Below are 15,675 nucleotides of genomic sequence, written 5' to 3'. Positions count from 1 at the left end.
CAGAAACATTGCTAAATTACAATGCATGCTCTCTGTTGCTGATGCCAATAAACTAATTCATGCATTCGTGACCTCAAGACTAGATTATTGTAATGCATTACTGGGAGGATGTCCAGCAAGTTCGATAAATAAACTGCAATTGGTTCAAAATGCAGCAGCAAGAGTGCTGACGAGAACCAAGAAATATGATCATATTAGCTCCATTTTATCATTGTTACATCAGCTACCTGATAAATTTCAGATTAATTTTTAATTTCTGTTAACTACATAAAAAGCTTTGAATGGTCTAGCTCCTCAGTACTTAAGTGACCTTCTACCACACTATATTCCATCACGTTCATTAAGATCGCAAAATTCTGGCCTGTTAATAGTTCCTAGAATTTTCAAAATCCACAAAAGGAGGAAGATCCTATATCTATTTGGCTCCTAAACTATGGAATAGTCTCCCTAACACTGTTCGGGACACAGACACACTCACTCTTGTTTAAGACTTTATAGATATTATAGTTTTATCTTCTGTTAATGCATGGTTTTCTGTAAAGCTGCTTTTAAACAATGTGTGTGGTGAAAAGTTTTATACAAATAAAAATGACTTGACATTTACTGTACTCACCACCTTAAGTTATTCCAAACCTGTCTGACTTACTTGCTTCCATTGAAAACAAAATTATATTAGTAAGAATGTCAGGGAAAGACCTGACAAGTCACCATTCACTTTTATTGCATCTTTCTCCCCATACATTCTGCCTAACATCTTTTTGTGTACTACTTAACAAAGTAAACTTTCCCTTGAACCTTCCTGATCTTCAGCCCACTCTTCCCTGAAACTCTGTCTAGCCAAGCCACTGTACAAGAGCTGATGAAATAAATCCATCTATCTCGTCCTAGTTATCACGGCACGCTTTTGCATTTCTTACTCGCACATGTACATTCATGACCTTCAAAGTCATCTAACTTGTTATTCCATCTGTCTGCCAATATCTGATTATTTATGTTGTGGCTTGAACATACATCATCAATGGAAAACATAGATCAGGGTGTGGAGATGAGAAGATAAAGCCTCCAAAGGATTCTCTTTGCCAATTGCATTCTCTCTTTGAGATGAGACAATAAATCTTTCTATTGGGAAGCTGGCGGATAATGTTGGTCTGATAACAATGGCTGGTAGAATGAATTGTGCACATTCACAGTGCAAATCTCCCTTAGTAAAAAGCCTTTGCTGTCAGCAGCTTTAATTGACACTGTAACATGCTCTATACCTCACTCTGTTTTTACACAGTTTTTTTTATATTTTCATAGATTTTGTCTATACATGTAGATGGAAATGTCTATTAAATGTAGTCATTATTTAGTAATGACATATTTGATAAAGGTGCAATATGTAACATTTTATTTTGCCAATGTGTTAAGTGCAACTTAAAAAATTAGCCCTTCCCGGACTTCCTAGGTTGCCTATTAAAGCCTGTAGACGGATTTTCATGTGATGGGAGCGGGTCGCTTTTGCTGGGAAAATCCAAAGGATGTGACGATTATGCGCACTCCCGAGAGCCTTGCCTCAGACACTAATAGCTTCTCTTCCGCTTTTCAACAGTGACAACAAACTGCAACACTAGGTAACGTTATCTCAGAGATGTAATCCTGCAAAAGTCAGGCTCTGCTGGACAACACTGACTCCAACAGAAACTCAGAGTAAGCCAAAAAAAAATAAAACACAATTTTTTATCTACTGAATCCCATCTAGCTAAGCGGGAATGTGATCGTGGTCGAGCAAAAACTAGAGTGAACACCGGCAGGGCATTTGATTCCTGAAGGGACCTTTGTTCGGTTTGGGGGATCAGAACCAACCCTGAATTGGCGTTCTTCTTATTGGACAGGAAAGCTTACAAAACTTGATCTTTTGCTAACGCTGACAAATTGCAAGCTACCTTGCTTCGTAACTTTCAAATAATTTCAAAATGACAGTTGTGATGGAATCACAGCAATACTGAATTGTGTCAACATATTTATAATGTACAGTCTATTTTATAAACATCTACTGTCATCATCCACCAAATTTAGCTAACAGCCATTGATAATGCTGGCTAGCTAGCTAACGCCGACATAGGCTATCATATATATGCAGTCAGTTTACATTTACATTTATGCATTTGGGAGATGCTTTTATCCAACAACAGAGCACTTATTACAGGGACAAACAAAAGTGCCTTGCTCAAGAACACAATGGTGGTGGCTGTGGGGATCGAACCAGCAACCTTCTGATTACCAGTTATGTGCTTTAGCCCACTACGCCACCACAACTCCTTATTGTGTAAATGGAGTATGTGCGCACGATCATGAGCAACAGGTAGCTGGCTGCAGTTCACTTAACGGGCACAGGTATCATTAATAACAAGAGTTTCTGAATCTTACATACTGCACCTTCAATTTAAGTCTATTTGAAAACATTTTTTTTGCAAAATTACAAACATATGTGTAAACTGTAACAGACTTTATTGATGCTTTTCATCTCATCTTTGTTATCATAGATGAAATACAAAATAAAAATATCTTTGTCAATGAACATTTCCATCTGTAATTAAGTTGACGACATTAACACTGCTCTCTCTCTCTCGCCGCCAACCCCCTACACCACCATACTGCTGGAAGGAGAGTTCAAGGTTTCATTCTACATTCAAGTACCTTCTCTTCGTGGTCACTTTTACATCTTGTTCCATCTCAAGGGGACTAAATGAAGGGGTTGATGCTATAGGTCGATACCGTGTCCCTGATGATTGGCTCAGTGCCCAGATGTGCATCATCCAAAGCCAGCGTGATTAAACATACTATTCCCCCGGGTCAATCAGCCCATTTGTCCACCCTTTATTATACTGACCTTTGCACTTTACAGGCGCAGAGCTGAAGCCCTGCCAGTCCTCCTGGGGCCCTCAAGAAGGGCTGAGACCACATCAGTGCTCAATGGGACAAGATGAATGTTAGCAACCCACATCACATTTTAAAGACATAGGAAGGTAAGAGAAATTAAACTGCTCTTTGGAAGCCTGCAACCACACAGAGTCAGCATTTAACCTACTCGACATGTGGCAACAGAGCTGCTTCAAAAACAGGGGATCAGCAAATAAAAGACCAGTGTTTAGTGTTACACTGTATGTATTTAAAGGTTAATTACAGGGCAAAATGAATGAGATTTAAAAAAGCTTAACATTTCTAAGCTAGTTCATTAAAGGGTTCTTTTTTGGGAGTTATAAAAGCATGCAGTTTTTCACACAGTTATTAAGCACTGAGGTTATTAATATGTCTTTGTTCTACTGGAAGTCATATTTTCACATTTCCTACATTACAGCGTGCCTAACTCACTCAAGAATCCTCATTACTTCAAAGGAGTTGAGATAACATCTTACAGTATGTTGATCTCAGAAGGCCTTTTGGGACAGGTATTTGATCTTCTTTGATACATTTTATCTTCTTGATAAATGTGCATCTAATATTGATTAATTGTTTCCCAAGTTGGTTTTTCTTTTGTTAAAGGCACATAAGAATAACACCAAAGTCATTTCCAATTGGCTCTCAGGCCATACCATCATTTATTAAACAGTGAAATAGCTGTGGAACAACAGATGACGAATCACTTTGCTTTTGTGTCATTCTTAAATTCAGAGCTGAATTGCATTGGTGGCGTAATGAATTTCAACAATTAATCATGGCTTTCTAAAACCCCTGGATTTATAAAATTCTTGGAAGACATTTTTGTGTGGCTGTGTTAGAAAAATCTCCAGTTTAGTAGAATACAGATTTGGTGAAATGCCCTGCTTTAAAGCTGCCTTAAGACATGCTTCATCCAAATGTTTGCGGGGAATGAATGTTAATAGTATAATGCCATTTAAAAACCATTTGAATAACAATCGATGGATTATATATTAAGAACAGTTCAATTTCATTTTTTTCAAAGTATACTGAAATAAGTCTCCACAGTAATCACTTGTACATTCCCCCCGTCCCATCCCTGTTGTCATATTGTATTATTGCACTGAGATTGTATTATTCCTCCTCTAGTCCTCCTTCAACTTTTTTGCTTGACTCTTTCCCAGTGTTTCTCCCTCATGGTTTGAGAGAAACTTAAAGTATTTGAGTCTGGAGGTCTTCTCCATGAACTTCACACCTCGGACTCCAAACTCGACACCCTACCCCAGGGCCTTGGGGCATATGGGCTGTGAACATTACGTGCCACCAGAACCTGTCTGCGGTCCCTACGCACGGAAGAAACCGGCACAGTGTGCATTGACTCCTCGTTTGAGCGCCCAGCCCCTTCAATAGTGGTACTCTGGTACAGTACTGGTCTGCTTCCTAACCGGGGCACCAGGGCAGCATTATCCGGGCAATGGTTGGTGCATGGAAATAGGTGGCACATGTCTTTGGAGTGCTCATGAAAGTGAGCGGGCCCCTGTGGTACAGGACCCAAGTACACAGGCTGGTTCGTGTACGAGTTCAGGTATGTAGAATAGTGTCCTTGCACTAGTGTGGAAGAAGAACGACGCAAGGCTGCCGTATTCTGTAGAATCGCCTCCCGGTACGAAGGAAGGTGGATAGACTTTGAGTACTTGAGCTTCTGGGGCTTGTAAGGGTAGGAGCCCATGTGGGCTGGGTCCAGATAGGCTGGCTCCACCGCCATGTTGTAGCGATGGTTATTACCAGCACTTCCATACATCTTTGAAGGCTTAGGATTTGTCACTACTACTCGTGGGAACAGGTCGGGCATGTTGATGCAACCGGAAGAAGATGCAGAGGTGGAGGGCTTCTCATCCAACTGCCGAATCCTGTCTCCACCCCACGTAGCCCTGAGAAAAGAGGCACGGCGATTCATTTTGTCCTTGCCCAGAAGAGGAACGTCATCCATGTCCGGTTCTAGGTACAACTTCGTGCAGGAGTTGCAGCTAGAACTCGGTCTCTGGTAGTGGCTTTGCATGCAAGGTGTGGCATGGGAATGGTTCTCCATGCGGTGGTTGCTTTTATGCTCAGCCATACAAGACTGAGGAACATCATAGTCGTCTCTCCTGCGAGTTTCTGGTGATGCTGCTACGTAGCTGTGGGATCTCTTTTTCTGACCCATGTATGATTTATGGCTTCCAGAAGCTTCCTGGTGTTCCACAAAGATGTCCGGTACCTGAAAGTCACGGTAAGAGACGTAGCGAGAGGTAGGGTGGTGACAGGACTGATCTACAAACATGTGAGGTTTCGGGGCTGTTGGAGGTGGTGGGTCTCTCATTGTAATTTGGGGACTGCTAAGGCTAGATATGGGTAGAGTTCTTTCATAAATGTGGTGGTGGCTGGTGCGTGCAGGAAGAGTGTATCGCAGTGAGGTAGGCCGTGTCCCCACGTGAGGCTTCTCCAGCAAGTGCTGAGTGGTGTTATCCATAATTTGAGGGTAGGGGGAGTGGTTGCCTGTAACACTGGAGATGCAGGGCAGGCGACTGTGGCTAAAGTCAGTTCCAATGAGGCAAGTGGGAAGACTAGGTCTGGCTGCCTCCGGATCTCGTCGACTCCAGTTCTCTATGGTCTTAGTGGCATTGTCGAGGGAGTTTTCCACTCTTGCAGATGAAACAATGTCCTTGGCAGTTTGGAGCATCTTCAGCATGTTGGCCTGATTGTAGCTGGTGGTGACATCTGGGTTCTGCATGTTCCCTTTGCGGTCCATGTCCTCAACACCATTGAAGCAGCTGTAGATACCCTGTAAGAAGCAAATAAGTAAATTAGTTTGGCAAACAAGCATCTTGGACAGCATTCATCTAAACAGTTCTGTTGAAGCAGTAGCAATTACACGAAAGATTTTCCACAAGGTTAAATTAGTTTGTATTGTTGACTTCACCTCACATGATCACAATAAAGTGCCATTTATTGTGGAATGTCTTAAACAATTGGAAAACAAATCCCAGCTGGAATGAGTGGCAAAAGACTACAACAAATGGAAAAGTGTGTTTAATTACCTGGATGACTGTCAGTAACCGATAAGGTTGTCAAAACTATTAGTATTATAGTTTTGTCACAAATTGTCTGTAATTAGCCAATAGAAAAGGAGTAGCCTATGTATCCATCCCCCTCCGTCCGTCCGTCATATTTTAGCTTTCAAGCTGGTCTTCAGATCTGCTTAAGAAAAAGCTTTAGCAGCTCTTCTATGACCCAAAGACACTAATGTAATTTTAATGACTGTGCCCTTGACTTTTGTTTCATGGCCTGCAGTTCCCCTGAAAATCAATTTTCACCAATGTTTATGTTTCTAAAGCAGGGTTGGGGAACCTTTTTTCCATTGCAGGCCATTTGAGTATTTCTAAATTATTTGCGGGCCATACAACTGCTTGCAGTTAATGATTTGTGGGTTGAAATTAACATACGCATTCCGTTACGTGCTCCTGCACCAAGAGAAAAAACTCAAATATCTGTCTATTATACAATATTTTGTGTCATTATTATTTTTTATTTAATTTTATTTTCTAATTATTTCTCAAATGGCCTTAAGGGCCAGGTAAAATGGTCTCGTGGGCCATATACAGCCCTGAGGCCTGATATTCCCCACCCCTCTTGCACATTTAACCTTTCTTAATACAATTATCATTGACACTATGTCCTTGTTGGCACATTCTGAATTTAGAGTAGATGAATTTAGAGTAGATCCACTTTTATGGATGAGTTATTAATTATTCTACACCAGGCAGTGGAATGATTTGTAATAGATTGTTAAAACTATGTTAAAAGCATTAAACATTTTTACATAAAAAAAAAAAAATAACATTAATGCTAAATAAAAAAGTTAATTTCACAGGATAACTGAAATTAAAAAAAAAAATAATAATAATTTACCCTGCTAATAGCCAGTAAGAATTCCAAACGTTCTGACTTGCGAACAGAATGTCGTAATTTCCAGTAAAGCAGATGTTCCCAGGCAAAGACCAGCAGACTGAGACCCATAGCCACTAGTAGCATGTAGAACACTCCAGCCATGTTGTCTATGTCGAGCTTCGAGCTCATGACCTCCTTTTTCTCATTACGACAGATACCAGTCAGCCACACCGTCTGCAGCTTCTGAGTGTCACCTGTGATACATAAGACATCTCTGTCAGAAATACTTATGAAGTAGAGCTCCTTTAGTTGAAATTACATGGACAGAATTTTAAATGGAAAGGGGTGTTTGAGAGGGTACTGAGGACCAAAATATGAAACATAAAAACAGGCTTTAGAAAGCTCTTTAACCATGGAATTGAATTCAAACTTATCAGAAGGGCTAAGTGAGCTTACCATCAGCAAGGAACTGAAGAAGAGCGAGGTCTATTGGGCGCTTCCAGCGAGATTCTTTTTGAAGGGCGATACCATAGCCTGTGGTAGCAAATACCTTCCCACTACCGATGGTCACAAGTTTACAGCCTTCATCTTTGCCGGCCATGTAATTAAGCACAGCTGCATCATAAATGAAAGCATCCAGCTTCCTGTAGCGGTAAAGAAACAATACATTGCCACTGTTAATACATTCTGGTTAAACTTTAAGTCAACAACTGTTCAATGTACAGTAAACGTACCCTGTCTTGAGACTGTTGAGGGCATCTTCCACACCTTTCTGGTTGTACTTGACCATGTGGGAGTGCATCTCCGGATAATTGCTCCGTATGTTGCGTTCTGTGCTGCCATTGGGCACTGTACCAAACCGAAATGGAGGATACTGGTCTTGTGGTTTCTGGAACTAAAATGGAAGATTTTAGCAATTTAGCGTGTTTAGCTTAGAAATGTAACTTCATTGAAGGAATACAAGTTAAGCTCAATCGACAGCATTTGTGGCATAATGTTGATTACCACAAAAAAGTGAAATTATATTATATATAAATATACTTTTCTACATATTGCGGCGCAGTTTTGTGGTCCGTTCTGCATACTGAGGCGGTTCGTTTTAACTTATCGCGACACATTCTGCACGTTTCGCGGCCGACCCACCGGCCTGCTCAGCTCTCCCAATGACCCCTGATTGGCCCCAAAGTGTGTCAGTCCATCAGGAAAATGCCCGGTATGCCAGATTACCAGTCCAGCCCTGACAGTGAGGCACTTACAATGGAGGTAAATGGGGCAGTTTTTGGAGGGTTTAAAAGGGCAGAAATGTAAAGCTTATAATTTTATAAAAGTGCTTACATTTATTTTTTATTCATATATTTATGTTGTCATGGCAACTAAGTGTTAAAATTAGATATAACTTTCCACAGAAAAGGTTAGTAAGTGATTTTATCACACTAAAATTATGTTTACACGCATATTGTTTATGTTCATTTCCCCCATTTATTATTTCACTCGGAAATGTGGCACATTACAGAAGAAAAATTTGTTGTGAATGGCAATTCAAATTGACTTTAATATGTACAGTAAAAGTGTGAGCTCAGGAACAGAAGTAGCAAAAATGTATTACGAAGAGAAGAATGAGAAAATTTTAATAGATTATTCCACCACTATTTGATAAACAATATAATGTCTTTGGTTGTGAAACAATAATTAATGGTTTTCTTTAAGCTGAATTTCTGCATGTGAATTTCTCTATTTTATGGATTCTCACAATTCAGTATCACAAAATGGTCACACTAAACACAATCTAAATCCAAGCAGCAGAGAGAATATAAGTAGGATTAATCTTCAGGAAAACTGGAAAAAAGTTTTACTGCAGTGATAAAACTCAGACTAAAGCCATTTTGGGTCATCAACGCTCTTTCTGTCTCAACCCCCCAAGTGCCTCTCAGCCTATTAATTCCCTGCTCTGCTCAAATTCTGACATTTTAACCTCTGCTTGTGCTGTACGTTCAACGAGGGGAAACTATCTCACCCGCTGGGCCAAACATCCGTGGAATTTCAATGTTACTTTTCCCTTCTAAAATCTCGCCTCATTTTGGCCATGTGCATTAAGTGCTACTAATGTAACATCAAATAAATATAATACACTCATTAAGACAGAACCTCAGAAATCGAGGAATGAATAATTGTTCTGTAATGTAGCTAACCTTGGTTTAATGAATGAAGGAGAACAGTCTCTAAGGAATGGATGAAAGTGATTATATTCTGGCTGAGGGCATATGACAGACTTCGGTGTCTGAATGCGTCATTCTAAGTATTTTTGCTAACGTTCGATGAAAGAGGAGAGCATAAGTGTTCTCTTTCATCTTATGGCCCTGATGACCACACCAAAAGCTATGCTAACTAAGAAAAAGTATTGCAGCACTGCACATCTTCTAGGTATTATATGTCTCCGTCTGTTTTGAAAGCACAGTGTGTGCATTAAGCTAATTTAGATTTATATAGCATTTGAGGGATACACTGATGTCATTTAACTTACCATTATCTCCCTGTACAATAATTAGTGGTGTTTGCCAAGGCACTATTACTATTGCAAATACTTAAGGTTAGGGGTTTCGACCAAACTGTAAACCCTAAGTATTAAACATTGGTGCGTAACTTGTCATGGACATGAAAGAAACCAACATACCATACCACACAAATCATGTGGCTTGTTGTGGAGAGGTGTGTGGTTGATTTTCTAAACAGCTGTACTTATGATTTTCACCTTGTGGACAATAAAACATCCCATAGATTTACATTGCAGGAGGGAACCGAGTTATATCTTATGACCAGGATATCATTGACTTGGGGTTGAACTCTTTTGACAAGTAAAAATCTATTATTAGTAATAATGTTAAGATTTCTTAAATGATTGAACTGCAATTAAAACAGCCCGATAATAAAGCCTTTATGAGGTAAATTATGTTATTACAATAATTTACCTAAAGTTCCCTAGAAATAATATTCATGGCAGTAAAAAACAGATTCTATCATCAACGTTTGAGTGGTTTGAAAGCAACAGTGCTTTGTGACTTATCAGTAAGCATTGCCATCAGGCTATACTTTGCCCTACAAGCAATTTGTCCATTGTTGTAATGCTTTCCAGACTTTAAAAAAGCATCTTGCTGTCAGTACTTCTGGGTACTCAACCTGCAGATCTTCAAGCTTTATATGGCTCTATAATTGTGTAGCGGCTCAAAGTCTCACTTTTCCCCCAAAATCGTTCTTTAACAGGTTGTAGTCTGAGTCTTGTCAGTTATAACCTCTTGAAAGTCACATCGCTGTGACGTACTCTTACACTGCCAACCGCCCGACCAATCAGAATCACCCATAGGTCTTGACCTCAGACATGTCACACAGTAACAAGACGACTAGTTAGCTAGCTTCCTTAGGCAACATTTTATTAACACAGGTAAGAAAATAAAGCATATAATACTAGACATACAGATATAATACAGATTATAGATTATATACAGATTATAATCCCTTTACACAGCTCTATATTAATGCAGTATTACACGAGCAAGAGTGCTATATGGCCCTACATTAGCATGGCTGTGATTCGGCTGTTCTCTCCTCCACCATGTTCTCCTCACAACGCGGAAACTCCGGTATCAGGTAAGCGCCCTGATTATGCGTGATTACTCCATTGGATGTGTTTCCCAGCTGTGATAAACCCCTAATGCTTAAGCTGTTCCCAGCTGTAATGGTGTAGAAGGAATCCGCATTGAATTGAGGATAAAAATACAGATGAATATGGTTGAAATGATGAAAGATTTAGATGTAGCAAATCCCCACTAGGTGACAGTACTTCTTTTTATTTCACCTTTAGAGACCGCTGTTATACTGTAGAACAAAGCCCTTCTAACTATAGACTCCTCCAGTGCTCTGACCACAGAGGAACATTGAGGAATACAAAATAAATAAATCTCAAGTATTGGCATAGATTTTTGCCCAAAATATGATCCAGAAAGCAACTATCAACACCAATGAATTGGTAAAACTGATATATCAGTCTATCTCTACTATATTTGGCTCATTACCCTGTTTCAATGAAAGTCTAATGGTTTTATATGCCTGTTTTATGGCCACTCAAGCAAAATGTCGTAATTCTGATCAATTTGAAATGGCACATCTCTCCTCAACAAGCCGCAAAGCTGACTTGAGGTACCATAGCTGTAGCAAAAACAACATGGCACGATATACAAGCCAAAATGTAATATTTATTATAAGGTCTTTGTTCAAATGGATATGATGTATTAACAGTTTTTATGATGTTGATATCTTGAATGAAGTTGATATATGAAACTTTGGCATCATGTTAAAATCTCTACTTTGTCAATTTGCCAGCACATTTAATACCATTTTTCAAATGGTCCATTAAAGTCTTATTATAATAGCACATTTAAGCGATCAGATGTGCAGGATCATGGATATGATTTTCACTAATTAAAAATGTCAGTATTTAGTAATAATTTGCACAGTTCTCTCCACATCAACCTGTACTTCATCAAGAAGGGTCACATATGAACATATTTTATCAAGTGCACTTGTAGTTCTAATGTCTGTCAGCTAGTAAAATGCCCATTTATCTAAGAAAGACGCTAGCAGTTTTACAGTTCTTACCTTTTTGTCGCTGAGTCCAGAGACAGTGTCGATGTATTGCTCCTGGATCATGAAGGCTGCCAGGTTGGCTGTGTAGCTAGCCAGGAAGATCACAGCAAAGAAGGCCCACACCAGCACCATGATCTTACTGGTGGTGCCTTTGGGGTTTTCAATGGGGACTGAGTTGTTGAAGACGATCCCCCACAGCAACCACACAGACTTTCCGATGGTGAACGTTGGCCCACCTGGATCTAACAATGGGAACATTTTCCCATGTCAGGACTCTTGAAGACATCATTTACAATTTGAAACTATATCTGCTGTATCTATCATCTATTTTGACTTTTTTGTTCAAAAGAAGAGGACGTAGACATGTAATAACAACTGTCAGACTAGTCATGTTTGATTAACAGGGTTTTAGGTTGGCACTATGTCTGACGTCCATCACAGTTCCTGGAGTGTCAGCTGAGACAGTGATCACTGACCTTTGGCACTGACCAGACTGCGGTTGTAGCCCACAGGACTGAAGTATTCAAACACAAACACAGTCACTGCCACTACAGTAAGACACATTACGAACATCATCACCCACACCGCTGGGCTATAGGGCTCTAAAAAAAGAGACAGCAAAAACACAGATGAATGAATCAAATAATGCAGATCCCCAATGACGCCGTTTTACTTGAGTGGGATTGCAAAACCTTTTAAAATTCTGGTTTATGGAGTGAAAAATCAAATGTAAATTAAATCCACACTATTAGTGTCCCACTAAACAAGCGAAACACTGATTAAAAGGTTTCTCTCATGCTGACGTATAAGCCTGCACTGTAAACATTTGCTACAATTTAAGAATACAAGGTGCTGCATTAAATATTTCTTCTTAAAAATACAGTTTATTGTATTATATTATTGATTCTGGGAGCTGATGTCAATTTTATTGAAGGTTTCTTGTAGAATTTACAGTAAGATCATGGGAAAATACTGTATGGCTAATGGATGGCTATGCTACTGCGGCATAGTGGTTAAAGAACTGGGCTGGTTACCAAAAGGTTGCAGGTTCAAACCCTGTAAGGGATAAGCTGTGAATTTGATAGTGCCCTTGAGCAAGCCAATTAACCATTGGTTACTCCAGGGGACACTGTCTCTGTAGCAAATTTACTGGATGCAACTTTGGATAAAAGTATGAGCTAAATTGACAAATTATACATTATGTTTATTGTACTTTTTAATTATACGCACAGGATACAAATCCCTTTATATTTACAGTAATGCTGTTCCAGTTTTACACCTGCTGCATGCATTTACTGTAAAAATGACCACTTTTACAACAATACTTTTTAAAGTAAGGAAAATAATGTATTTTATGTGTTATTTAGGTGCTTTTTCACTATTTTTAATCAACTACCTAAAAATTGTGCAGTGTGACATTAATTGTTAAAAGTACCAAATATTCCACATATTCTCTACAAAAAAACACATGTATACATAAGTATAAATATTTATGGTGCGTTCACATACAACGCGAATCCAGCGTTTCGCGCGGCGCGATTACATACAAAGTCAATGCAAAGACGCGAATAGATATGAATTTGCGGCCGGCGGCGCGAATTAAGCGAATGGCGCGAAATCGTTTCATTCACGTGAGTTTATTTTTTTATTTATTTTTTACTTTTTTGTTATTATTTGGTATTAAAATCACACAATAATCAAATACAGAATGACAATAACATTAATTGCAATAAAATCAGTAAAAAAATACAATAATATGAATACAAAATATTACAAGTAAATAAAATAAATTAACAACAAAATAACACAATTACGAACTATATACATAGGAGTATTAAAATCAAAAACATATCGGTAATTACAAAATAAATACAAAAATCCTTAAAAAGGATAATATTTCAAGGCTTTACAACAATCTGTAGTCTTTTTTGCTTTAGTGTTCCTTACACCCTCCAATGCTTTAAGATACTGACAAAGCTCAAACTGAAATTGTACAAAACTAGGGTGCACTTTTTGACCAATGACGTTTATGAATGTGATATTTCCCTAAAATCATAAACAAATTAAAAAGAACAAATGTTCTTTTCTAAAGGCTTATCGTAAAAAATTAAATATTTTTGTCCTCCACAGTAATATCAGACCCAGAAATCTCCTTAAAAAAGACCTTAAAATCACACCAAAACAATTTGGTCCAAATGCTCTCTTCATTCAAATTACAAAACACACATTTCAAATCAATATCTTTCTTAAATCCTTTTATAACCTGATTTACTGGATAAATACAATGAATCATTTTAAAAGAAATCTCTCTAATCTTATTGATGACACTACTGGAAGCCAATAAACTTTTAGCTGGGGGTATCCTAAAAGACCGACATTTGTCTAATGTTTGAATCTATCTAGAAATTCTTCATATGAAATTAAGTGACCATCATGGCGAAGCAACTGCGTCACCAATAAAATATCATTTCTAAACCAATATTTTAAAAAAAGTGTTTTATTCTTATATTTAATATCTTTATTACTTCAAAGACAATTGCATTTAAACCACCTTGATGAAATAGATTACACCTCTATTTAAGTAACGTGGCCTATTCTTCCAAATAAATGTATGCATTTTCTTATTAACGTGCTTGATAAACTTTGGAGCATCTAAAACCATTGCTCTTGACAAACCTTCAGCTTTTGATAGCAATATTCAACCAGTCAAAGATAAATCTCTTATTAACCATTACATTTCTTTTGTACTTTATCAATTAATGGAAGATCATTTAAATAAATTCTTTCCATTTGATTTTTACATATTTTGATCCCCAAATAAGAAACCTGGTTTTTAACTGGTATGCCACACAATGGCATGTCTTTCAAAGGGAACAACTCACATTTATTAATACTTAAACCTGAGACTGATGAAAATATATCTAAAACACAAAGTGCTGCATTTCTCTGCAAGCTGTGTAGGCCTACATTTTATTTCTTTGTCAGTTAAACAAATACCCTGAAATGGATACTTTTTAATATGAAGACACAACACATGCATAACTAATAGCTGCAGGATCTCCTTGTTTTACACCTCTAGAAATATTAAATCTGGGGGTTGCTCCAAAAGGTAATTTAATAGAAGTATTGCAATCGCTATACATTGCACGAATCGCTCTGATAAAATTATTACCAACGCCAAAGAAACCAAGAGTCTCCATCATGTGAGTTTACATTTTTAAACTTGAGCAAAATATCCGCATGGCGCGTTGCCGCGAAAACCTATCAGCATTGAGACTGCCCGGATGTCACTGACGTACTGACGTAGTAGCAGAAGAAATCAGGATGAATGGGTGAGAAAATGGTTGTAGCCGGTGTGTGGGCACCCATAACTGTATAACGTTAACGTATCTGGGACTTCCTCAACAGATACAGAGCAGCAGTCATTGTGATATGGGTTGTCGTAGAAGCCCCTCCTCCTGTCCTTTTCCGGAAGAGAAGGGGGAATACTCGCGGGTTCGCGTTACTGGCGCGAACTTGAGGTTTTTTTAATTAATTAATTAATTTTTTATTATTATTAAGCTTCAAACAAACAAAGTCAATGTACAGTCAAAACTACAATAATACATATATAAAGAGAGAAAAATACAGCCAGATGGGAAGGCTAAACATTATGTAATTGAAAGACTCGCATATAGAAACAGTTTGAATTGCTTTCTTATTATGTGAATGAAAAATAGTCTTGATATATATTTGAATTTCTTTTCAAGAACCAAAAACAAATGTTGGGATTTACTGTACTTATATTTCTGTATATGAAATTTAGAAAAAAAATTAATTACATTTATAATGTAGTATTCTTTCCTTTTATTTGAGGGGATATTTTTAAAACCAAATATAAAATTTTCTAAACATAAAGAAAAAGTGGGTTCAATGTTATCAATTATAAATCTAGTCAAATCTTTCCAAAATGTCCTTACATGAGCACAATACCAAAATAAATCAGCCAGTGCATTGCAAAAAGTACAGTTCAAATCAATATCCTTTTTAAATTTAACAAGAAAAATATTAACCGGGTTGTATCAGAAGTTTAAACACAAATTTAATCCAGCGGTCAAACTTGTGCACGCAATGCGAGGCGTTGTATGTGAACGCACCATGACAAATTAGAACTGTTTAAAATAGTTTTAGTGGAAGTACAGAATTACAGTAAAATTCTATACAATTACA

General features: G+C 38.0%; 1 protein-coding gene across 1 annotated transcript in view; it reads right to left on the bottom strand.

The window, feature by feature from the left end:
• Nucleotides 1–3,489: 3,489 nt before the first annotated feature.
• Nucleotides 3,490–15,675, bottom strand: part of LOC127647285 (glutamate receptor ionotropic, NMDA 2C-like) — an 89,115-nt gene continuing 76,929 nt past the window's right edge. Inside the window, exons 9-14 of the mRNA XM_052131444.1 lie at nt 11,943–12,068; nt 11,479–11,708; nt 7,563–7,723; nt 7,285–7,472; nt 6,850–7,082; nt 3,490–5,722 (exon numbers count right to left, since the gene is read on the bottom strand). Of these exons, the coding sequence (XP_051987404.1) occupies nt 4,151–5,722; nt 6,850–7,082; nt 7,285–7,472; nt 7,563–7,723; nt 11,479–11,708; nt 11,943–12,068 (2,510 nt within the window). The 3' untranslated portion in view covers nt 3,490–4,150. The remainder of the gene's footprint in view (nt 5,723–6,849; nt 7,083–7,284; nt 7,473–7,562; nt 7,724–11,478; nt 11,709–11,942; nt 12,069–15,675) is intronic.

The sequence above is a fragment of the Xyrauchen texanus genome, chromosome 8, assembly GCF_025860055.1.
Source record: "Xyrauchen texanus isolate HMW12.3.18 chromosome 8, RBS_HiC_50CHRs, whole genome shotgun sequence".
NCBI classification, from domain to species: Eukaryota; Metazoa; Chordata; class Actinopteri; order Cypriniformes; family Catostomidae; genus Xyrauchen; species Xyrauchen texanus.
The sequence above is the reverse complement of the archived record's forward strand: the minus strand, read 5'-3'. Positions and strand labels throughout refer to the sequence as shown.